At 39.4% G+C, this 26,020-nt stretch overlaps 1 protein-coding gene across 1 annotated transcript in view; it reads right to left on the bottom strand.

The window, feature by feature from the left end:
- The window catches only part of LOC145979313 (alpha-tocopherol transfer protein-like), a 105,533-nt gene that overhangs the window by 62,523 nt on the left and 16,990 nt on the right, over positions 1-26,020 (bottom strand). Inside the window, exon 4 of the mRNA XM_083112155.1 lies at positions 25,530-25,782. Coding sequence (XP_082968281.1) covers positions 25,530-25,782 — 253 coding nt within the window. The remainder of the gene's footprint in view (positions 1-25,529; positions 25,783-26,020) is intronic.

Raw genomic sequence — 26,020 nt, 5'->3', positions numbered from 1 at the left:
ATTGTGTCCTCAGCCATCTTCTTGTGCTATATGGACACATTTTGCAAACTCGCTTCAACCTTCTCCATCTGAGTTTCTAACCTATTCTCCTTATCCTCCACACCTTGAATCTTTTCTGTATAGGCTTTCACTGATTCCTCAATCACCACTACCCTCTCGATTACGAGTTTCAGCTTTTCTTGCATAAAGTCAGCCATCCCGGTTTCACATAATTTCTTTGTCAGAGCTAGGAGAGTTCAACCTAGCCTGAAGCTTCTTTTCTTCTTCTTCTTTCTATTTCTTTTGTCTATCTTCATCATCTTGTTTCTCTTTCATTCATCTTTCCTCATCTTTTTATTTCTTACGCTCATCGGCTAGATTCTGAAGCAGAGATTGTTTATCCTTTTCTCGTCTATCTTCATCATCTTGTTTCTCTTTCATCGCTTATCTTCTTCATCATCTTTCTCTTTCTTTCGTTTATCTTCTTCTTCTTCTTCTTTCTCTTGCTTTCGTTCCTCTTTTAGAGACAGAATCAACTGTACCACATCACCGATGGAGGGCGTGCTGATAGCAATAGGCACTGCTTGGATGCAGACCTGCAAGCCTTGCACACGACATCACCTTCCACCGTGGCTACATCTTGTCCATCACAAGTGAAGTGACAGTGTAACGAACATCGGCAACACTGGAAGTGATCTGTTTCGTCACCCCTTTCTTCAGAGCAACTGCACTTCTTTCGCGAGTCCATGATTTTCTTTGATCTACTCCTCAGTACTCTGCCACTAAACTCACTGTTCATTACACTCGCGTGAATACTTCACACTTCAAGTTTTAAGTCTTCCTGAACGACACTAAAGTTCCACCGTTCTGCACACAAAGTTTCACAATTCTAAGTCTTTCGGGGAAGGACACAACGTGCGCCAACAATCTTCTCGGGCAATGACACTTAGTTTCACCGTTCTGCGTACATCGGCCACAGATACAGTCTGATCCAACAAGCTTCTCGGGCCCCACGTTATAGACGCCAATAACTGAAATGCCCTTGGTTCCTGCAAACACGGCTTCGGCACAACGTTGCAGTGACAGTAAAAATCACAACCTGGCTTGACTACAACGTACCGGGTTCGACGTTGTGACGGGGAACATTATTCAGTTTACCCATGATGTTAGCTCTTCTCTAGCCGGAGATATGTTCTTATGCACTCAGGGTTCGGATATATATATATATATAATGAAAGTTAGCGTTGACTTAACTCTGGGGTGAAATTAGATATCCGCACAAGAACAAAGTCACAATATCTCCCGATACGATTTGACAGCACTTTGTCGTTCCAGAAGTTCCAGGTTCGAATCTCCTCTGCAGGCATCTTGGAGAGGGAGACAGGGACCATTCATTTTTTTCTCCAGTGGGGAATATCGGACCTTATTTTTTTAGGGCATTGGGTTGACTCTGTGATGATATGGGGACAATAGGGCATTAATTTAACGACTCAAGGAACAATTAAATCTGCCTTCCTATTAAACAGTAATATTACCAAGAAATTGATATTTATTATAAGCTTATACGTGATAGAGCTTAATTAAACGTTAAAGTAAAAAAGTAAACGTTATTTACTTTAATTAATTACTTTAATAAAGCTAAGCTAAAAACATTAATTAAACACTGCTTATTTTTACCTTAATGAAAAATTAACTATCGATGAACATCACCCTCCGTATAATCTACCTGGTAGGCCAAGAAATATTGCTATCGCTCGTATAATCTACCAGAGTAGATTTGGCCAAAAGATGAAGTCATTTCTGAATCTACTGTTGTGAAATGTATAATCTACTAGTAGGCCAAAGAATACGGATACCAGGCCCGTAGTTAGAGGTGGGCAGGGGGGAGGAAAATGCCCCTTCTGAGACCCTGCTTTGCCGTCCCTGTGAAAAATACGGAACACATTCCTACCTGGAATTCTCTCTAATCTTTACTATTTACTATTTATTTATTACTAAACACAACAGGCGAATGCCCAATTACAGTGTTCTACATTTCTTATTTATCTTTACACTCAGTATTTCAGATCTTTACCACCATGTACAATATACAGGGTGTCATTTTAATGGCGCCCACGGACCACGGAAACGTATAGAGCACATCAAAACAAACAACTTTTCTCAGTAACATTTTTCTCGTTGGTGCGTCATTTCGGCGATACAGTCGTTCAAAAAAGCCCGTTTTGCCGCCTGAATGCCGGCAACCACACACAACATTTGACTGCATTTGTGACGTCATATCCCGCCCTGAAGCGATGCGTTCCAGGGTTGCCAGGAACACTTATATTCTGTGTAAAATGACATAGCTACAATCAGCCACATTATGTACCGTAAAATAAAACGAGAAAACACGTTCTTTAACCTAACAGGAAGTAAACAAACGACACGAAAACTGGTAGAAAAAAAACAGAATTCAAGTGGAAGTGGTCATATCGAATTTTGTCGCAGCTTACGTGTCAAATATTTGCAAATCTAGTTACCAAGTTGGCATCTACAATTTAGTCTATCCACTTCGTCCTTCTGATACTAGTTGTCTGTGACACACTGAACAGATGACAAAATAGAAATGAAAGATCTCAAAATTCCAAAGGTAAGCAACACATAATATAATCTATATTCAGGGCATCATGAGGCAAATGACAAAATTGGTTGAAAAAGCAGGGATATAAGTAGTAGTAATACAAGCTCTCCGACGACTGTGTTTATATACGTACCGGAAACACATGTAATGCAATAAATAGTTTGCAACTGTGAATAGGACAGTATATTCGCTACTGATTCATCATTAGATTGTTACTGTGGTTGTACGTGTTTTAGCCGTATTGTAACAACGTGAACCTCGGATACTTTAGTTATCAGCACAAAAGTACCACAAGGCATCTGGACACAAACGTGTAGATATCAACCTTGCAACGAGATTTGCAAATACTTGACATGTAACTGGGCGTAAACAGCCACATGTAAGCTGTAAGTCCAATAAAATGTATTATTGTTGATATTTGACATGTAGGCTGAGACAAAATCCGATAGTGACACTTAATTCTGAATACGTTTTTTACCATCTCATAACGTTGATTCACTTCTATCTTCCCCTGAGATGACTGCTGGCCTTCCGGCTGTTAGGCTATGATGTTCGGTCTAATGGACGCGTTTCTCGCTTCGTTTCACACTTAATCATGTGGTTGGTAGTTTGTCAATTTTCACAAAATTTGTGTGTTCCTTCCAACCCTTCCGTGCGCTGTTTCGTCGCAGGAAATGACATCACAGATACGATCAAATGTTGTGTTGGGTTGCCAGCATCCAGGCGGCAAAAGAGTCTTTTTTGAAAGGCTGTAGCGCCGAAATGATGCACCAACGGGAAAAATGTTACTGAGAAAAGTTGTTTGTTTTGATGTTCTCTATACGAATCTGTGGTCCGTGGGGCGCCATTAAAATGACACCCTGTATATAAGATACTGATATAATATATTATAAATTACATAAAATATGGAAATAAAATAAACAAGGATAAATCAAGGATAGAAGTTATTTACATTAAAGAAATATATTAATTATGTGTGTAATAAATGACCTGTAAATAATTGACACACTAGAAAGTACGTACATATATGTAATTGAGTATAAACTACGAAAGAAATATATATTTACAAATATTGAATTAAGGTTTACATTGTTGACATTTATTCTTCCATTCCTTGAATAACATTTTTGAATGTCCCAATAGGCATGTGAAATATGTCTAATTTTGGTTCCCTTTCGGAACATCTGTTGTACAGTTCACACATTCTCCTGATAGGTGATTTATTTATAATGTTCGATCTTCTGTTACTACAGTAAAAGAGGCCCCCTTTGGATCGTGTCTTGGAGATAGGAACACGTATGTGTATTTGTTCTAGAAGATGTTGCACTTGAATATTATTGTTAATGATTTTGTATAAGAAACAGAGCAATTGCATCTTCCTTCTTTTGCTGAGAGAAGGCAGGTTATGGTGTTTACAGAGGGAAGTGTATGATTCGTATCGGGGATATATGCCTGTTTCTTTATAAGTGGCGTACCTTACGAATTTAGACTGTAGCATTTCTATTTTATGCGTGTACTTTTTGTCCTGAGGAGCCCATATTTCTGCTGCATATTCTACTTTGCTTCGGACTAAAGGGTTAAATATTATTTTCATTATTTCTTTATTCATAAACTCTTTACTCATTCTAATTGCGTACCCTAGGTTCCTGTGTGCCTCATTTACGACCCTTTCAACATGTGTTGCAAATGTAAGTTTTGAATCAAATGTAACTCCTAGATCTCTCATCTCGTTAACCCTTTTAATTTTTGTGTTATTTATTAAACTGCTTGGGCTTCCAAATGAAGAAATGGAAAACAATGTGGATGATAGAAGACGAGGATGTGAAATCACAGACAAAAAAGGAATATCGAATGTGTGGGGAAAGTACGTTGAAGAGCTCTACCAGAAAGAGAATCGCCCAGACAGTTTGAATGTAGAAAATGAAGACGACGTGCCTGATGATGAGAAAGGATACTATATCCTGAATGAAGAATTTGAGCAAGCACTCAAAGAAATGAGGAATGGGAAAGCAACGGGCAATGATGAATTTCCTGTTGAACTTATCAAATGCCTGGGAGATGAAAAAAGAGAAATACTGCACTTATGCAATGAAATCTATGAGAAAGGAGATTGGCCACAAGATTTCACGGAGACTGTTTTGATACCTCTGCAGAAGAAAAGCAATGCCAGAAAATGTTCTGAGTACAGGACAATCAGCTTGATATCTCACTCGGCAAAAATTCTTCTAAGAATTCTGAACAGACGCCTATACTCGAAGGTCAGTGGCGAGTTAGAGGAAGAACAGTTTGGTTTCAGGAAAGGAAGAGGTACAAGGGATGCAATTGGTTTACTGAGGACCATTGGGGAAAGATATTTAGAGAAAGGAAAGGAGGTGTTTGTAGTATTTGTAGACCTGGAGAAAGCCTTTGATAGAGTGAATTGGGTTAAACTTTTAGAAATTCTGAAGAAAATTGGTGTAGATTGGAAAGAGAGAAGACTTCTAAGCAACTTATACATGAATCAACGAGTTAAAGTGAGAACAGGAGACGAAATGACAGAAGGCTGTGAAATTGGAAGAGGAGTACGACAATGATGCTGCCTATCGCCTACTTTGTTTAATATCTATTTAGAAGATATAGTGAAAACTTGTTTCCAGGGCACAGGAGGTGTCAAATTGGGAGGAAGAAGAATAAACTGCATAAGATTTGCTGATGACATGGCATTATTCGCTGAGGATGAAATAACCATAGATAGTATGTTAGAAGAGTTAAACAGCAGCTGTGAGCAGTATGGAATGAAGATTAATGTAAAGAAGACAAAGGCAATGGTTATAGGACGGAAACCAAGGAATATTAATGTGAGAGCAAACAGTGAAAGAATCCAGCAAGTGGATAGCTTCAAGTACCTCGGATGCACTATAAGCAGTGACATGAGCTGCAACCAAGAAGTGAAAATGAGAATCGCAATAGCAAAAGAAGCTTTCAATAGAAGAAAAAATGTTTTTTGTGGACCCATGGACATAGGTCTAAGGAAGAGATTAGTGAAATGTTTTGTGTGGAGTGTAGCACTATATGGTGCAGAAACCTGGACGTTGAGAAGAAATGAAGAGAAACGACTCGAAGCTTTTGAAATGTGGACATGGCGAAAAATGGAGCGTGTAAAATGGACAGACAAGGTAAGAAACGAAGCCGTACTGAAAAGAGTTGGTGAAAAAAGATCTATACTGGAGACCATCAAGAAGAGGAAAAGAAACTGGTTAGGACACTGTCTAAGAAGAAACTGCCTGCTAAGAGATGCCTTGGAGGGAATGGTTGAAGGAAGAAAAGTCCGTGGAAGAAAGAGATATCAGCTTATGGATGATATTAAATTAACTGGGTCGTATGCTATTACGAAGCGTAAGGCAGAGAACAGGGAAAGCTGGAGATTGCAGTGAAAAACCTGCCAATTAGGCAGAAAACAATGAATGAATGAATGAATTTATTTTGTAATTAAATTCAATTTGCTTTCTGTTGCGCGAGTATGTCATCGTGCAGCATTTTTCTATGTTCAGATTAAGATCATTTATTTCGCACCATTTTGTTACTGTATTGATTTCATTCTGTAAGGATTTGCAGTCATCAATATTACAAATAGTCCTACCGAATTTTAAGTCATCCGCGTATAAGAGTCTGAATGAGTCACACAGGTACTTTGGTAAGTCATTGATTAGAATTAAGAATAACAGAGGTCCGAGATTCGAACCCTGGGGGACTCCTGAGAAAACTGCAAACTCTTCTGTTAAAATTCCATTATAAGATACGTTCTGCTTACGGTCTTTAAGATAAGAAGCAAAGAAATTTAGTGCTGGTTTGGAGAGGTCGTAACACGAGAGTTTACTCAACAAAATATCGTGGTTTACTCTGTCGAAGGCTTTGGATATATCTGTATAGATTAGTTGCAACGAAATGACTTAGGAGGGATAGGTTCGTAACAGTGGATCTACCCGGGACGAATCCGTGTTGGTTAGCAGATATTACTGGGGATATGTGTGACAACAATCTTTGATAAATACCGTGCGTCCATTTCGATCTGCAGCCGAGAGATCGGGAGAAGCGTGGCGGGCGGCGCTGACGGAGATGCCGACATTTGCGGCCTGAAATGCCCGCTTATTTTTATGGACATATGCAGACATTTATATAAATATTGCAAAACGAGCACTAACCTGTGTTATAAGAGTATGGTTTTAATTTTAGTAGCTTAGTGGCTGTATGTGCTGATGATTTTGACACTCCCATCTCCTGTGAAACACGGCGTAGAGGTTTGTTTGGATAACTTTCTAACGCTGCCCCAATTTCATCGAGTTCATCGAGGAAGCTCACGAAAACCATTGACTTTTAATGGTTTCGTCGGCAGCGTAATCTTGATACAGTGTTGCACATTCGAAACCTCCAAACGATCCCCATCGACACAAAACTCTTTCAAGGATATAAACTTAAGCAGGACGTTGCTGGTCAAAACTATGATTAAAATGTTTTATTACCTGTGACTCTTATCGTCACTTCTAAAGCGTATTTTTTTGTGTATATAATTGCAGAACTTGGATGAATTACAGATGATGAATTATAACCCAGGTTAGTGCTCGTTTTGCAATATTTATATAAATGTCTGGATATGTCCGTAAAAATAAGCGAGCATTACAGGCCGCAAATGTCGGCATCTCCGCCAGCGCCGCCCGCCACGCTTCTCCCGATCTCTCGGCTGCAGATCGAAATGGACGCACGGTAATACTTTCAAAAACTTTTGCGGCCGCAGACAATAAAGATATGGGTCTATGTATGCTCTTCAATGTTACCGGTGCCACTATTTTTGGGTACGGGACGCACTGTAGATGTTTTCCATTTCCTGGGAAATACAGACGTAGCTAGGGAAAGATTGAATATTTTCATTAAGGGTAGGGCTAATAAGCTTGCACAACCTTTTAACACGTAGGGCGGAATGCCGTCAGGGCCACAGGATTTCTTTGGTTTTAACTTTTTTATTGCCTTTTCAACATCATCAATACTGACTGCGTTTAGTACAAATGCTTCACCTACGTCTATCTTTTCGTGGTCTTCGATTAAATTGCAGTCGTAATTCGCGGTCGTGCTCTTATAGGTGGAAAGGAAATGCTGGACGAAGGCGTTCGCAATTGCCTCGTCATCGTCTAGTGTAGTGTCATTGTATTTGAGGGGCATGGACGTATTTTTCCTCCCATTATTTTGGACGAAGGACCAGAAGTGTCTAAAATCAAGTTTTATATAATTTTCTGTTTCTGATATGTAATTCCTGTAAGCTTTTTCAATTTGCCTTTTCGTTATTTTGCGGAGAGTTTCAAACTGAGCACGATGAAAGTTGGTATCACCGATTCCACGTTTCCATTTCTTATGGTGGTGGGATTTGCTTTTAATGTTTTTAATTATGCCACTGGTGAACCAACTAGGATATCGTGATGTTATGGATTTCTTTCTGTACGGGACGGTGACTTCGAAAACTTTATCAAGATTTTCGTAAAAGATATCAAGCGCGTCATTTACATTCTTTTGATTGGATATTTCTTCCCAGTTGATGGTAGCAATTTCACGGTACATTACTTCAAAGTTTGCTTTTTGGAAATTACGCATGCTAATTGTTTTCTCTTTATTTGCTTTCACATGTTTCGTAACAAAGAATTCGATGCTAAGTTGGGGGTGATGTTCATCCTCCGGTACTAACGTTTCAGTTTCTTTGCAGACCGACACGTTTTGGATGTTAGTCAGAACTAAATCTAGTGTTTTGTTGTTGGTGTTTAACACATTGTTTACACTACTTAAATTGTAGTAAGACATAAAGTTGGAGAGAGTTTTAGATTTTTGCGAGTCTTTACTGAAATCATAATTAGAACCTGTTACTTCCGGCAAGTTAAAATCACCTACGAGGAGTATGCGTGAACTGGGAAGACATACAGAATAAATCGCTTCATAGAACGCTTCATAAATTGAAATAGCACACAAGGGTGGGAAATATACTATGCATATATACAGAGACATAATATCGTTAATTACAGTTTTTTCGAGGACACATTCAATTGGTAGGTCAGCTAATTCTATGGTGGTTGATCTGAATTTGTTTTGTATTCCTAAAATAACCCCCCCTCCATCCTTTTTTCCCAAGGTTTTCATTTTCCGGTCACATCTAGTTACGCCATATCTGTCATCAAACAGTTCACTGTTTACGATTATATCATGTGTTACTCTAGTATCATAACAAAAACACTTATTGATTTTGTGATTTATTAGGGTATATGGGGTTCCGTATAATGTCGTATCAGGATTGGTGGGGGATTACCTTCCAGATTCAGACTTCGGGAAATGATTTCGCAATTTTCAGTATCTAGAACAGTTGTGACAGTAGTCTTGTATTCAAGGTGCCTAATGTTTTCGGATGTTTTTCTTGGATGTGTTACTTGGAACTGCTAAAATTTTTGTTTCCCAAGTCTACTTTTTGGTAATAATGATTCATGTGGTAGAGAGAGGGAATGTATATTTAATTTTTGTTACTTAGCGTTGCTTTACTGCCACTTCTAGCTAATCGCAACAATGAGTGATGACGTGAAATTGATGAAGAGACACTCATAAATAGTGCCGCAACCACAGATGGCTGGGGTATTGTCCCCACCTGAACTTGGATGGAAGTCCATTCTAGGGGAAGCAAACATTGAAGTAAAAAAAAAAAAAACAAGACTAAGAGAATCTAAGAATAGCAGGACAATCGGATACTCGTGATGGATTTAGTTTTCATGTGTTCCTTGCATTTTCTTCCAGACGGCCAAGGACACTTGCAAGGGGGACAGAGGGGCAATTGCCCCCCTCCTCGATTACAAATTGTATACAAGTAAAAGTACATTTCGTAAAATTGTCTTGCTCGCTCCGCTCGCAATGTCTGCTGTTCTTATAGTCCAAGTTCAGAGCCATAGCTATGGGTCGGCGGGAGTTGGCCATGGGAGTCAAACGATCTATATGAAAGAAAAATGTTAAAGAGAATGCCATGGCGCCCCGTAAAACTATTTGCGCCCTTATAAACAATTTCTTTCTATGAAACTTAATATGAAATATTAATGATGACATTCTAATCCAAGAAGTCGTTGATCAATCAAGGAATTCCTATTTGTTTGTCAGGTGTCAAAAACATGTATTTCACCTACAATTTACACAATATTTTGCAAAATGGTTAACATAACCAGTAGGCAAACATTGTCTGTAGTGATCCAAGAGTCTCCCATTTGAAGGAAATATAGTCCGTGGTGGACTAAGGGGGCCATGTTTTAATGTTTTAAGCAAGTACAAAAAAATGTATTAGAAATTTTTACACAATTAATCAAAGTGTAGATAATATGCAACCATTATTATTTAATTAATTCAATTTTTATTCCATAACACAACACAATGGTGTTGTTGTATTCTCATTAGATTCCTTTGTGCGTAAAAATCTTGCATGCTGGAAACTAGGGGGAATCATTATGAAGCATGATTTATAAAGGTCTCCCTTAATCAGTTCTGGAAAGAGGCCCAAAGCTGTTGGTACATATTAATCGTCCATTAACATTATCGACCTGTAAATATCAAGTAGATACAGTCCCTATTAGCCTATTTATGTTAAACTTTATATTATTTGGCGATCTTGAAAGGCCATTATCGAAATATTGCTATTTGATGTTGCTTGAAGTTTTTTTATTCGTTGTAGTTTCAAGATATCACCTCATTTCTGTTACACTCTATTTTTGTGATTTTTTTTTAAATCTTCCCGTTTGACTGCCTCACCCTGTATATTGTCCCTCTCATCCTTTTCAGAGAAGAAGGGGAGGGGAGGTGGGCGACTGTAAGCGAAACTGGTGTTTTAAATATGTCTGGTATTACCTTTGCTTAGCGCATCTTGGCCAAAATAAACAGTTCTGTGGCGCAGTAGCCGAATTATCAACCCACGCGGACGGAGCTTACATCAATCTGTCAGCTCTTTTGCATTGTGTGCCTGTTATTGCGTTGCAAAATTGGTTAGTGCTGTCAAATGGTCGTTCCTGTTTCAGTGCAAAGTGTTTGATTTAATGATAAATAGGGAAACTAAACAAACATAGAGAAAGCAGAGACTTAATTTTTACCGTTGTTGAATCTTTGGAGAAAAGATAGTTACAAAGCCTGTGGCATCTGAAGTAATATATATATAAGCAACAGCTAGATAGATTACAACTTATTTCCTCAATGTGATACTTGAATCGGCTTCGTTGGTGTACTCCGATGTTATTATACTCCTCGTTCAATCGTAGCGTTCCTCTGAACGCGGGGATCTTAAATAGGGATGTACTATTAGTACTAGTTGATGGTAGAGACAGCCCTGAACGGGCAGGTACAAATATCTAACAATTCATTAAAATAGACTCATGATTCGTTTCTAGACTGAAGTGAGCAATGCAAATGGCAGAATGGGGTGTAGACTAGCTTACCCTGTTCGGTTTAGAAATAAGACCAGTAGCTCCTGCTTCTCCGATGATTCCAGATTAAAAGACCTCGTGTCGCTCTCATGCGCACGTATATAAACCCTCGCTTGGCCTCTCGTCACCTCTTGCCAAAGGCCAGTGTTCTTACCATTTCCTGTAGAAAGCTTATCCTACACATTTCTGAGAAAGGAGCTGACAAGGTCTGCCAGGGTCAATATTTCTTAATCGAACAGGGTATGGTACGACACTCCCTCTTGCGAGACAATTTCCTCAAATTGAAATTGTAATCGTTAAAGTTTAAATTGAACCTTCTGCCATTCACCAAAATTTAAAAGGTTTTTGTTTATTACATGAAAAAAAAAGGTTACATAAAATAAAATAATAAAAAAAAATGTCGGAGACCCTTCACCGAAAATTAAATGGAACAGAATTAAGCTCAAGCTTGAATGCTGAAAGAAAGTCTTTTGTTTTCATTAGCCACACGCTGGAAGAGTCTTTCGTAATCAACAATGCTGACGGTTGGTCAACATGCGATATAAAGTGTTGTTCGGAGGTCCGTGGAGTCAGCGGAAAGTTCAACACACTGCATCGTAACGCGATACATGCGAATGTCTTCTGAACAAGCGCTAACTAAGCACCGAACGTAATCCGTGAGAAACCTTAAGGCCGCATGCTCGCAATCTTCCGCCTCATCAGGATGACAGTTCGAGGCGAGAGCAAAAAGACCGTGGTAAACACCAAGCTCCACTGGACTGCGCACAACCACACGAAGATTAAAAAAAATAGTTGAAGATTATGTTTTCACTGACGTTCGTAGCACACTATGTGTGCACACTACGACCTGAGAAATCAAAAGGCAGGGCAATCCAAATACACTCAAACCCCGGAGTCCTGGGGTACGAAGCACTGTTCCGGGACATACACGGTCCTTGACCGATCACAATTGCACTGGGGGACCGGATTCGAATCCCGGTGTGGAAAGTTCTGGAATATTATCCAGCAAAGGTCAGATGAAAAGACGTTGGCCGTGGGGCGGGCGAACACAGGGTAGTCCATGGGAAGCCACTCCAAGTAGCGTTTCCAAGCCCCAAAATATGCGTTGTCCAATGGCGAACACTGGGGGATTTTTATGATAGGCCCCCGAAAGTTCACAGCAGACGCCATTGCATATTTCCGGCACACATCGAATGGCGACACATTTCGTACGCTGGTTGCATGTGAAAACGGAAGGTGTACCGTGCTGCTATCACTCCAAGAAGGGGAACAGTAAATATGGCCACTGGTAGGATGAAACTGTTCACAGGTGGCCTGGCAGGTTGCTGATCCACAGGGGTGGGTCTCAACACATTTGGGTCGTTGACTGTACCCGGAAAGTTCCAATATGTGGTGAAATACACTGCCTGGCCTTACAGAGCAAAAGGGGACGATGTACATGAAAGATGTTCATGCTTCTTCTTAAGGGGGGTTAGAGTCGTGGGGGGGGTGGGTTTGCTCTGTAAGATGACATTTCTTCTGATGTTTCTGACGCTGTTCCGATCCTGGGATATCAATTGGAATAGGATTTTCGGTGCTGCTACGTGACATACACCGCTGAAAACCAAAGGAGGCTGGTGAGCTCCAAAGCCTTCAGGAATGCGTTCTTCTTCCGGCCTCAAAAAAATCGCTGGACTACTTTCGAGATTCCTTGAACTCGTGGAATTCTCGAACAGGGTAGGAAACAGGTTGGACATGGGAAAAACTACATTGTTCTCAGTCATTCAATATTTAAAATGTATAAAAAATGTGTAAAGTAATCGTCTTTTATAGGCAAGTGAAAATCATGAGTAAAGATAAGGAAACTAAAATAAAATAAACTGCCCAATAAGTGATATAAATTATAAAACAAAGTTTGAATGAAGGCTAAATAAATAAAAGGCGGAAAATGTCATTTGACGCCTTAACACTGGAACACCATTAAAATGAAAATCTGACTTCATCAAAAGTAATATATGTATATATTGACTAAATTATATATATATATAGCCCCTGGCTTCTCCCAAAATATAAAATAATGTGCAATATAAAACTAAAGTTATAACATGGCACTACAAAATAAACGAAAATATGTAGGATTAAATATTGATAAATATATAAAAGTAATATGTAGATGGTATAAAATATATCCCCTGGTATCAGAAAAATAACCCGACGAAATCCATTAATATCATGTCAGAAGTGTCAAAGCATTGTAAAAATGAGGAACTGACGAAAAAAAAAATAATTAACCCAAAATCTGGTAACGTCACAGCTGTTAAAACGGACCTAGCCACAAGTAAATTCGGGATCACTAAGATATAATAAAAGAGTAGATGACATGGCACCAATGAAGTTAGGATCATTAGTTACGAAAAATACATAAAAATGGATGAATAAATCAAGGCGACATAGTGACGCATTGTTAACGCTCACTAGTCAAGGTTGGTTTGCGCTTGCATACGCCTGACGTATAGCATAAATAAACAGTTAAAATGAAGTTCCAAAGTAGTAATAGGATAACAGTAACGGGAAAATGGGACAAAAATATTTCATGAAACAAATTGATCTAAATAAACGGAGAAAAATGGAAAAAACGGTTTAGAATACTAACCAACCAAAAAAAAATCAAATTAAAATTGCTCAAAGAAAACCATAAACATCCCGGGTGTGACCCTAGGAGGTTGCCTTGACCGGGCTGAAACCGTCGGCAAAATAGGGGGGGCGCATTTGTCTCTCTTAGGTAAAAATGTAAATTCAAAACTGAAACTAATCTGGGTTATTGATTTAGAAAACATTTCTTGGCTATCTGTGAAGTAAATTTACGGTTCTGAGAATAAAGGAAAAAAAAATATAAGGCATTGCGTTAAAAAGAAAAGAGGGAAAAAAACTACTCTACGTCATGCTATAGCCCGCCGTGGATTTTCTTTGTCACTTAGCATAAATGCTCGCCGCGTAAGAGATTACACTTGACCCATGACAACTGTAGGCGTCTAAATCCACTCTTTTGAGTTTTTAGCCTAATAAGGTAAACAAAACTACTTTTTATGGTCGCCTTGGTAAAAAAATATAAACGGAACCGTAAACGAAACATCATGACGCTGGTCCAGGAGAAAAGGTATAGGATTTGGCATGGCCGTCACAATTAGCCGAGTGGATGTTGTGCGACAATTTTCTCACCCCTACAAATAACCTGGGCAACACGTTCCTTTCGTATGATATTACTTCAACTAAAGTCTATGACGTGTGGGAGATTAAAATATAAACACAATTACTCGCTATTACCTACTGTACGAAGATTAATACGAAATTAATCTGTAAGAAGTAATTAAATTTCATTCGGGAAACTTTTGAAAATTCTGAAGAAACGAGAAAAACGTCGCATAAATAAGCGCCCTTGAAGAGGCTATTATTCACACCTCGTTTGGAGGCTAGGAATTTCATTGCCGAAGCCACCTGAGAGTATAAAGTTCATCTACAACAAAGAAAGGTGTCATCAAATTCTCTTTCTCCGAGACTGAAATAGGATATGTATCTTCCGCTAACTCGAATGTGGAGTAGAAACTGCGCACCGAAGTGGCCTCGACGAAAGATAACTGCGAGGGAAATGCAATTCAGCATAAAGCAGGAACTCGAGGAGTCTAGCTAAAGACATCGTTCATCTCTGCTGAATGTGTGATCTGAGTCGGAGGGGGGGAAGGGGAAAAGTATATAGCGGCCGTTCTGGATGGGCGGAGCCCCCGTGAGTGATGACCAATAACAGGAACGTGTTCTTTCTCTGCGAGGAACACGACGATAGAAACTTAGGACTGGTAACGAGGGAGGCGGTGCCAAGGAGCAAATAGGAAGAGGAAGAGAGTACCTTTCATGAACTTTTGGTTCTTGATGTACCTGGATTTCATCGAGACAGAACCGGAGGAAAATAAAAAGAAGGAGATGTTTGCTCGGCGCCCCAGGCTAGTACGAACTCGGTTGCATAACGGCTAGGGGAGTGCGTGGAGAAGCAGCTTGATTATATGTCGTCATAAAACATGTTTTGAATGAAAGGGACAATTGGTTCAGAGTGGGGCTGGGGGTCGTCGGTTCGAGACACATCTACGTTTTGTGTTTTCACCGTAACTCCTTTAACTCTTTTTACTTTAACAGGATTAGTTTGAACAGAGCGAGATGAGGTGTTAACATCATCTAACTTTAATGGATTAAAAGTTTGACATGCAACATTAAATGTATCTAGACGGACGGGAGGAATTTCAAGTGGGATAATTACGTTTGGAGTATCTGCTTGGTCATAAAAGGGGTCTTGAAAGGTAAAAACTGACGCAAGATTTCGACATGTAACGGGTTGGGTGGGACCACTGTGCCAAGAGTCGCTATCCGACTGGGATATATTTAAAAATTGTACACTTGAAGACATATTTACTCGTTCCATTTCCCTTGGGCAATTATTTTCCAAAACTTTTAACTTTTTACATCTTCGCCGACAACAAATGAAGGCAATAATTAACATACAAATAAAAACTAGTGTTAACGTAATTACTGAACAAATAATGTACGGGTATTGGAAAGATCTTATGACCACTTCCTTGAAGGATAGGGAATTGACGTGAGAAATAAATGCAATTAAAATTAATAAATATAGGAAAAACTGCATCTTGTTGAAATATGTAGCAATTATTGAACCTAAACTTGCTAAAATGACCACAACTGTTATTTTTAGTTATTATTGAGAATAAATGAATTACTTTTCGGCCAATAAATATCAAATCAATAAATGTGATAAATCACATATTTTTACACAAAATAAATTTAACTTAAAATTTTCTCGGGTATTTTAGCTAGTTTTTAGAAACAATGCAATTAGTGCAATGTAAATAGGAATTATTCAAGGAGGGGTCAAGAAGATAAAGTCAAACTGTCGGCCAGGAATAATTTTAACTGAAAATAGATAAAAAAAAAAATATCTCGTCAAACGTATGAAACTTCACACCTTGCTTATTATTAGCACAAATTACATGGTCTAAATGAGAACTTGGTTCTCTGCTTCATTTTAGTCGGCTTACGCAGACTTCTTTCTTTATTTAAGGCTAAATGTCACGGGGACATTAACATTTCTTACATTATTAACTATAATAACGGGTCTTTTCACATACTACCGGTAGGTTTAATATACACAATAGAAAAGACAAATATACACTAGATAACGCTCTTGCCGCACTTTCGTTGCTTTAATTAACTAAGTGAGCTCACTGACAACATATTTAATTCTTTTTATAACTCATGCATGGCTGGGAAAAATGCACATATATTTCAGAGCGTGTTTATAAATAACTTCATATATAAAACATGCAATTGCCTAACAAAATAGTTTTACTTCTACGAGAAAACAACAATGGTGCGTACATTAGGTTTTATACGTTTGGCGAGAAAACGAATTGACGTATTGATACTTTTAGGGAAATGGAACGAAAAATAAAATTAAAATAAAATATAAAAATTATAAAATAAGGTCCACACAGAAAGTAAAACAATTACGACATGTGCTTTGGGCTACGTATGGGCGGTTACTGGTTCGAAATCTTCCTCTTGAAGAGATACGATATTCGTTTCTTCCTCACCCCCTGAAGGGCGGTGATAGAGTTTTAACCTTTGCACAGCCACTAAATCGGATACAATCTTGCCGCGCTTATTTTCATATTCCACTAAATAGGCATTGCTATTTTCCTTTCTTACTATTACCGCGGGCCCAAAATAAACACCTGAAAAGCACTTAGCCGTTTTTGCCTTCTGAGTGGGGTTATATAATAATACCAATTCACCAGGAGCGTAACTTGTTGCTTGATGACGTCTGTCATAATACTTCTTTTGGGACTCAAATCGTTTACGTAAATTTTCTTGAGCTGCGTCTCGTGCCTTGATTAGCCTTTCAAGTTTGTCTGTGTTCGCACTATTTTCGCAGGGATCTGCGTGAAGCATACTTTCCCAGGGCAGACGGGCTTCGAACCCATGCATGAGGTAAAACGGACTAAAACGACTGGAGTCGCCGCGTGTAATATTATACGTAAACACAGCTGGTTGTAGATAGGTAATCCAGTCATCATGTTTCGGGGTTACAAAATGCTTAATTGTACTTTGCAAAATACCGATACCACGTTCCTCTAAACCGGAAGTATTATGGTGATACGCAGTAACAAATTTTAACTGAATACCGAGTTTAGCACTAAGCTCTTTAAATACAGAGGAATTAAATGAACCCCGCCTGTCAGAGTTGATAATTTTTGGACAACCAAATCTTAATATTATGTGCTCGTAGAGAAAGTTAGCAGCCGTTTGAGCAGTGGTATCGACCACAGGAGCAGCAATCATATATCGGGTACCAAAGTCCATGCATGATAAAATATATTTACATTTATTTGGGCCACTGGGAGGGAACGGTCCCGCGAAATCTATAGCTAGGCGTTCAAAAGGGCGACAGCTTGGAAAGGTCTGGAGTTCACCTTGTGGCAGCCCTGTAGGGCGCTTGTTTGTTTGACAAGATAGGCACTGGCGACATTTGTCCTGTATAAAACGTTTCATATAGGGAAAATATATGCGATTGAGCGCATTGTAATATGTTTTAGTAAACCCTAAATGACCACCACCACACGGGTGAGAATGTAATTGTTCAACTACAGTATGACGTAAGGACTTAGGTATACAAAGTAATTTCTTACTTCCCCCACCCATCTTATGGTTCCTGTATAAAAGACCATTTTCCAGCACATAATAAAAAGCCTGTCTTTCGAAGGGGGATTGGGCGTCATCTGCCCCCTCCAATACTTTTATGATTTCTGAAAAAAAATGAGTCGTCGCGCTGGTGTTTTCACACATCTATTGATTCATCCTGGAGGAGAAATATACGAGGTTCGCCCAATTCTGGCGATTCGTCGTCCGGGGGGTTGGTTGATTCCCTGCTAATAGCGTCGGAAATATTTTGTGTAGATTTACAATGAACGACCGTGAAGTCGTATGAATCAAGCTCTGCACTCCACCGCGAGAGCTTCGAACTCAAATTACGGGTGGTACGCAAATAACTGACTGCTTTATTATCTGTTACAATTTCGAAATGTTTCCCAATTAAATAAAACCGAAAGGTTTTGAGGGCATACAGAACCGCTGATAGTTCTAGTTCCATGATGGACAATTTTTCTTCCCATTTTTTGAGTGTTCGACTTGCATATGCTACAGGAAGGAAATCATTATTTGCATTTGGCTGTGTTAAAATAGCACCAAGGCCTTTCAGACTTGCATCACAGTAGACGCGTGTTTCTTTAGAAGGGTCATAGGGTAGCAAAACTGGGGCAGTTATTAAAGCGTGTATTAAGTTTGTAAAAGCTGTTTCTTGGTCCTCCCCCCATACAAATTTTTTGCCTTTGCCCAAAAGGGACTGGAAAGGTTGGGCCTTCTCTGAAAAGGATGGGACGTATCTACGGACATATGAACATAAACCTAAAAATCGTTTAACTTGTTTTGTGGTGGAGGGGGTGCGGTAAGTCTTAATGGAAGAAATAATACGGTCACTCAAGCGTAGGCCATAACGCCCCACCAAATGTCCAAGGGCGAGTATCTCAAAATAACCAAATTTACATTTGTGTGGAGAAATTTTCAAGCCAGCGTTTTGTAGACACTGAAACAATTTTTCCAGTGTTGTCAACATTTCAGTAAAGGTATGGCCCCAGGTAAATAAATCATCCATATAGAAGGCGAAGTTATCACTTTGCATTCCGCTACAGGCCAATTGAAGTGTTCGATTCATCGCTGCTGGCGAAGTAATATGACCCTGACTTAAAACATTAAATTCAAAATGACCTAGGTTGGGAATAGAGAAGGCTGTGTACTGTTTACTGTCTTCGGTTAATGGTATCTGAAAGAATCCTGAACGTAAATCGGCACTAGAATAGTACTGCTTTCCCCCCATATCGTGCAAGATAGACTGAATGGAAGGCATGGCCATGGCATCGAACACAGAGCGTTTATTCAAAAAGCGACCGTCTTGAATAAAACGGTAACTTCCGTCACGCTTTTTCACAAGAATAACTGGTGAGTTATAAGGACTTGTACTATCCCGAATTATTCCCTGTTTTTTCAAAGTCTCAATTTGTTTCTTGATCTCTGTTCGCAAATGTACCGGGATCGGATATTGCTGCTTATGGAACGGAGTAGGATCAGAAAGCTTTATCCTGTGTTTGTAATTGGTGGCAAGGCCCATGTCATTCTCGGACCAACTGAAAACATTTTTGTATTTTAACAAAAGTTCTAAAAGTTGATTTTACTCATGTTCCTCCAATTGAGGATTAATGTCAAATTTGGATATATCCACTTGTGGGATATCGTCGTTTTCTGATTCTTCCTTTGTTAAATTAACTGTTACAGAACTATTTTCCTGATCCACCGTTGCCAACTCACAAGATTCTGCGCCACCAATCCGAGTACCTTTGCGAATTACAATTCTATAATTCAAAGGGTTGGATACCCAAACAAGTTGTGTAGCAGGGTTGAGTATCGACCTTGGTACCATTATGCCAGATTTAGCCTGAAAATTTGCATCCGGCTCAAGTAAAGTTAAATTCTGATTTGCTGTATTGACTAATTTTAAAGGGATGCACAAATGTGATCTTGGTTTCACAACAATTAGTTTAGAAGCCACATATTCAGGTTCAACAGTATGTACCAGCAAACCTGCCAATTTAACGGAAACATCAAAAGCTTTCTTCGATTCAAACCGAATGCGGTTGCGTGGGGGAGTGCCAAATCTGCTCAAAGCCAATTTATTGCTTTCAAAATCTAAAGTTGCAGTTTGGGCTTTGAGAAAATCATTACCAAGGATGGTATTATGACCAAAATCTTGTATCACCCTGAAGGGGTGCCTAAATGTAAAGCCATTTAGAGAAAAATCTAAAAGTACAATTTCTTTAATTGTTAAACAATTATTCGTGACACCTTTAACTAGAGTGTTGATTTTAAACCTCTTAGCATGGGCAGGAATACCCTTATCACTTGTTACACTTATTTGGCTCCCACAATCGACAATAAACCTTTGACGTTCCCCATTTACATTGGCATGTACATAAATGAGGTCTTCAGACGGGAAAGTAGAGACTAAAATCTTTTTACTGCCCGCAGGTATGTCTCCATTACTTGCGGTTAATTGGCGTTTAAATCTTCTGGATTTTGAAGACAAAATTCTTGGTGGTGATTAGGAAAACCACTTTTATAACAAAGTTGTTGGCCACGCCGGTCACCTTGATCGGGACGACCGCGGGGGGCTGGTGAACCTCGCCCCCGGCCACTCTGAAAATTGGAACGATTCTGAAACCGGCCGTTGTTTGAACGGTAGCCTCTACTGCCCCTGCCCTGAAAGCCTCGTCTTTTGTTTGAACCACGATTGTGATTAAAATTACCCCTTTGATAATTTTGGCCTACAGTTTGAAAATTTTCGTGATCGTGTGACTGTATAACTTCCTCGACTTTTAACGCTAGGTTGCTAACCTGCTTAGCCAAAGCTTCTACAGCGGACGGTTCTGAAGTTGGGAGAGACGTTTGTTGTCTTTTGACAAGGTCCAATTCAGCTTGCAAGGCTTGCAGCTGATTAGTCATGTCTTGATTAGCCCGAGGTGCTGATTCCGGAGCAACCGCAGTAGTGCTGACTACGGGGTTCTGGTGAGGAATGCGCAACTCAGCAGGAGACGGGAAAAGAGTTTCCTTTTGAGCCGAATGCAAGAGCTCTTGCACCGTTCTACGGCGCATAAGGAACTTTGCTTTTTCATATTCCTTGAGGTCTTTCAAAAGCTCCGGAACTGAATTATATTGTTTTTTGTATATCTCCCTGATAAATTCCGGTTGAAGACCTGCGTTTATGTATTTAAGCTGCTTATTCACAGCCATGTTAGGGTCCATCTTAAACAAGAGGGTCTGCTTGTCCCTAACATAAGATGATACCGGTTCATCGTCCCTGTGGAACCGATATCTGATCCGCTCCTCGATCTGCAGCTGATCAAGGGAGCCTGTGAATTCTTCGATAAGTTTTTTCTTGACGTCCTCATAGCTGACTAAATTGACGCCTGGTTGCTGCATTGAACCAGAGGAGGGCTGGCCCAGATAACAACGCCGGGAAAATTTGCCGTTTCTTCGTTTCCTCCCAATTGTTCAGAATCGCCGCACTTTCGAAACGATCTATGAATTTAGTAACATCCTCCCCCGAGGCACCCTGAAACTGAATGCTCTCGAACAGGAAGGGATGAACAAAAGGTAGTTGAGCCATGGTGGGTGGGTCCACAAGAACTGTGGGACGATTATCAATTTGAAAGTGAGCCTGCGCGCGTGCGCGACTTCTAGTTAATGGAGGACTTCTGATTGGGGTGGATGAGGCACAAGGTAGGCCCTCCACATCAAAAGACGGACCAACAGCATTATTGGCGAGAATGATGAGCCTATCCAATGTGGTATCAAGCTCGTCCTCCAACTCAATAAATGACATAAGGCATTACTAACAATGGTGACGTACCTTATTTAAAGAAAAATTAACCCCCATTAGGAAAAAATTCCGCGAAGAAACAAGTCTAACATGATATTAATGCATTTCAATTTTCATTTATTTTAGAGTGAAATAAATGAAAAAATTCCGCAGCCTACCCTTTCAATTTTCATGTCTGTTTAGGAAAACAAGGCATGATGCTTTCATTTCCAAAAGAACCACGTTGCTCTAATTTTTCATCACATTTCCGAAAAAATGGATGAAAAGCCCACGCATCTCATACCACGTAGCGTTCCTCTGAACGCGGGGATCTTAAATAGGGATGTACTATTAGTACTAGTTGATGGTAGAGACAGCCCTGAACGGGCAGGTACAAATATCTAACAATTCATTAAAATAGACTCATGATTCGTTTCTAGACTGAAGTGAGCAATGCAAATGGCAGAATGGGTGTAGACTAGCTTACCCTGTTCGGTTTAGAAATAAGACCAGTAGCTCCTGCTTCTCCGATGATTCCAGATTAAAAGACCTCGTGTCGCTCTCATGCGCACGTATATAAACCCTCGCTTGGCCTCTCGTCACCTCTTGCCAAATGCCAGTGTTCTTACCATTTCCTGTAGAAAGCTTATCCTACACATTTCTGAGCAAGGAGCTGACAAGGTCTGCCAGGGTCAATATTTCTTAATCGAACAGGGTATGGTACGCAATAATATCAGGGGAGGAAGTTTTTACGAAATATTTTGCAAATCGACAATAGTATTGATATTGTAGATAGGTATTTCTATGTTTTGAATGATTTTGTCAGATTATCGAATGCTGAATTACATACTGCACATAACATCGCTCTTCTCATGCTTGGCTGGATTATTTCCGAAATATTTTAAATTTGTAAAAAATCAGTGTTAAAAACAATATGAAATATAACTGTCATAGCCTCAGTTTCAGTGATCAAAACTAGGGTTGCCAATACATTTAGCATCATTGTCTACGCAAGAACGGTTGCGAGTATTTGACATGGATGGTACTACACTTCTTCTGGACGCGAGAATGAAGTGCACACACATAGAGCCAGACCATCAGCCGCCACTGCTCCCCAATAAATTTTAACGCTTATATTTTGAAATACGAAAATTTCCATACAATTCTCACTTACCATAGTTTTCGAGGTTAACGTAACTTTACTGTAAGTTCCCTAGCAACGTCTGTTTGGATGATCAACGACAAACATTGCAAACACGACAGCGTTACATCTCTAAAAATATCACTAAAACAGCCATGACTGTTTATGTAATCTCTGAACTGAATCTTCTTATGTAGGTGTCACTCTTGCTTGATACAAGTTTTCTAACTTGCAATTAAATCATCTGCGTTGTTGATCTCGAGGATCCAGTATGAGAGAAAATGTTACATTTTTATCCACTGGAAACGGGCGTTGCTACAGACGTACAAAAATTCATATTCATCATTTAAAAAATGGATGAGTGTATTTTTTAAATCATCGTTGTTTTCAGAAAATGTATTGGGGGTCGTAATGGAAAGGGTTTTTATTTTTGCTTCTGAGGCTTTCTTTATGAAAAACATTTATGTCAATGAACGGTGAGGTTGGAGCGTTACCTATATTGGACTCGCACACTTCTGATGAAACAGGACATGACATAGACTGAGATGAAGTTAAGCAGATAGGAAGGGAGAAGAGAGTACTGGTGAGAAAATGGAAGGATGCCAATGAAATAGAGAAGAAAGGAGAAGAAGACACAATGAACTGGAATGGGGGAGTGAAGATAAACAAAAAATGGAAGAAGGTGTTAGAAAGAGTGGAAAGGATAAGAGCGAAGGAAGAGAGAAGAAGGAAGAGGAATGAAGAAAGTAAGGATAAGGAAAAAGGGCGTGAGATAAAGAGTCCAACCACTTTCCAGATGAAAGACAATGTATAGCCAAATCGCCTGTCAGGTGAAAGCACAATTGACAAGGGAAGGCCACCTGTTGGAATGTTCTCGAGAGAAAACAACTTTCTAATAATCTTGTGTCTGGAGGGGAGTGATTTTTGTGTAGATATTTCTTCCCCTTTTGTACCTTGTTTCATTTGTACTTGGTACTGAGTCTGATGAAGAAGGTTGAAACGTTACGTTTAGTTTACGTTTTAAAATAAAATAATTTTTCTGCCTTGGTCAGCATATTCAGTTTTTGTGATGTGGCCTCTGGCCCCGTCTTGTGCTTTTGCAGACGTGACATTTGGACACGTTATGGATGCTCCCGTGTTAGAGATGGGGTTCCTGAATGTTCCTTGCTTGTTTGAAAAGTTTAGAACATGTGTGCTCTAATATTGTAAAAATACTCAAAAATTTTATATCTTAGTAATAAACTGAGTAAGTACTGTGAGTTTCAAAATATTAACGAATTCAACAATAAACATGGCAAACACGGCAAGGTTACATCTCTAAATATATCATTGAAACAACCACGAAAATGTTATATTTGTATATACCTTAGATGTGACTCTTGTTTCACGGACATATTTTAACTTACATGGTGTGTTGATGATGATCTCGGAGATGAACTATGAAAAAATGTCGGATTTGTAGCCCCTAGAAATTGGCGATATTAGGGATGTAATAAAAACATTTTCACTCTTAAAATTAAGTGAATTTTTAGATTTCCTCGGGGTAGGTTTTTGTAATGGACCATTCTTTGCCTCAGGGGCTTCCTTTACGGTGAACGTTTATGTCAGTGAGTTGTGGGATTGAGGCTTTTATACATAGGATTACTCATGATTTATTTTACTTGGAAATCTATATTACAGTAAATATATTAGAATATTTTTTTATTATTTGTATTTTTCTTGTATGATTATGTCAATATTAAAATCTGTTGCTAGGCTACGCAATAATGTTTCAAAATCAGAATTTTTATGTTCAAATAAAAATATATATGCTCTGCCCCAAGTATGTACGGAGCAAGCGACCGAAACCAAGTTCTTGCGCAAGTAGTGACTCGACAGGGCTCAACCAATGAACACGTGAGAGGGAAAGAGGTTGTATGGGGGTGGGCAACGCGACTGCAGATACCAGCTATTCGCAGCAGAGAGTGTTACAGTAACGTGAACAGCACCACTCCCCTGTCGTCCTTACCCTGGACGATTGCTCGCAGGTACCCGCTTGCTATAGACTCAATGAATGTAAGAACCACTCAATGAAAGGGCATTGCTGGGAATATTCCTCCCTGAAATAACCTTCCTACTTCGTACAGATTTTGGCATATTCTAATGTGCCCTGCAAAATCCGTGGCGAGTGACAACACGAAAATTATACGCGAGGAACACTTTGTCCTTTATAAATGTACTGAAGGAATACCAAAGAAATTCCAAAAAATATTATGGGTGGAAATACGTCAGTATTTTCGTGACGAAGTTACCCCAGCAAATGAGGTAACTTCCTCATCTCTGCTTACGTTTCTATCAGGTCAAAATTATCCCCATGAAGAGGTAAGATCGTCACGCTTCTGCGACCGTTTTCCCCTTTCCGATCAATCGTAAAGCCTCCTGCAACTAATCGGAGGTATAGTTCTGAAATTTCCGACCACCAACTACCTTCTTATATGTTCTTGGCATCGTGCACGAGAAACACCGTCAAAGCACAATGCACTTGCACACAACACACTTCCTTCCTTGATGTCCGCTCCACAACTGAACGTCTGTGGCTTCACACTCGCTTTGTTCCACCAGCATGTGACTCCTACCGACATCTATCAGTCTCATGACGAAGTTGCACTCAAAGACGAAGTTACCCCGCTTGACGGTACCTCGGGAAAAAAAACTACAATCCCATGCGACCGTCGGATACCCTACATACAGGACAACAGAGAAATTAATTACAGTGATAGTTAATTAGACAGTATTAGCCTTGAAGTTAATTATAAAGTAGCGTACTAAGTAAGAAAGGCTTACCTGGAGCAGCATCAATGCTTTTGTAATTTGCGGAAAAGTAACTTTCACTAAATGCCCGGATTTTAATCCGTTCAAATCACAGATTATCACAGTGCCTCTCTTCAGAGTGTCCCATCCTAAGAAGGTGTCGTAACAGCATACCACGCGCTTTATGGCTACGTCGCTGTCGAAGTTTTCTGGGGCGAGGCCTCGAGAGCTCATGATGAATACTCTATACCCGTCAGGTGTGTAGCCGGGTGCAATGCATAATACACTGAAATGTATAACATTCATTGTGTAATAAGTGCACTACCTGAATCTGAATCTAAATGCATAATAAATAAATTTGAGCACAGATAGTCCTAAATTTCCTAAAGATGTGTGTCACATAAAATCTCCAAATTATATCAACGTTGTTTAGTGTCATACCACTGGCTAGCATGAGGAGAATTGTATGAAAGTTGGGTCACCAACTCGTTCTCTTTAAATACATTTCTTAATTTTAAAGTTAA

This window comes from Lepisma saccharinum, chromosome 26, assembly GCF_977018435.1.
Source record: "Lepisma saccharinum chromosome 26, izLepSacc3.1, whole genome shotgun sequence".
Classification (NCBI taxonomy): domain Eukaryota; kingdom Metazoa; phylum Arthropoda; class Insecta; order Zygentoma; family Lepismatidae; genus Lepisma; species Lepisma saccharinum.
This window is presented reverse-complemented; position numbering and strand designations above follow the sequence as displayed.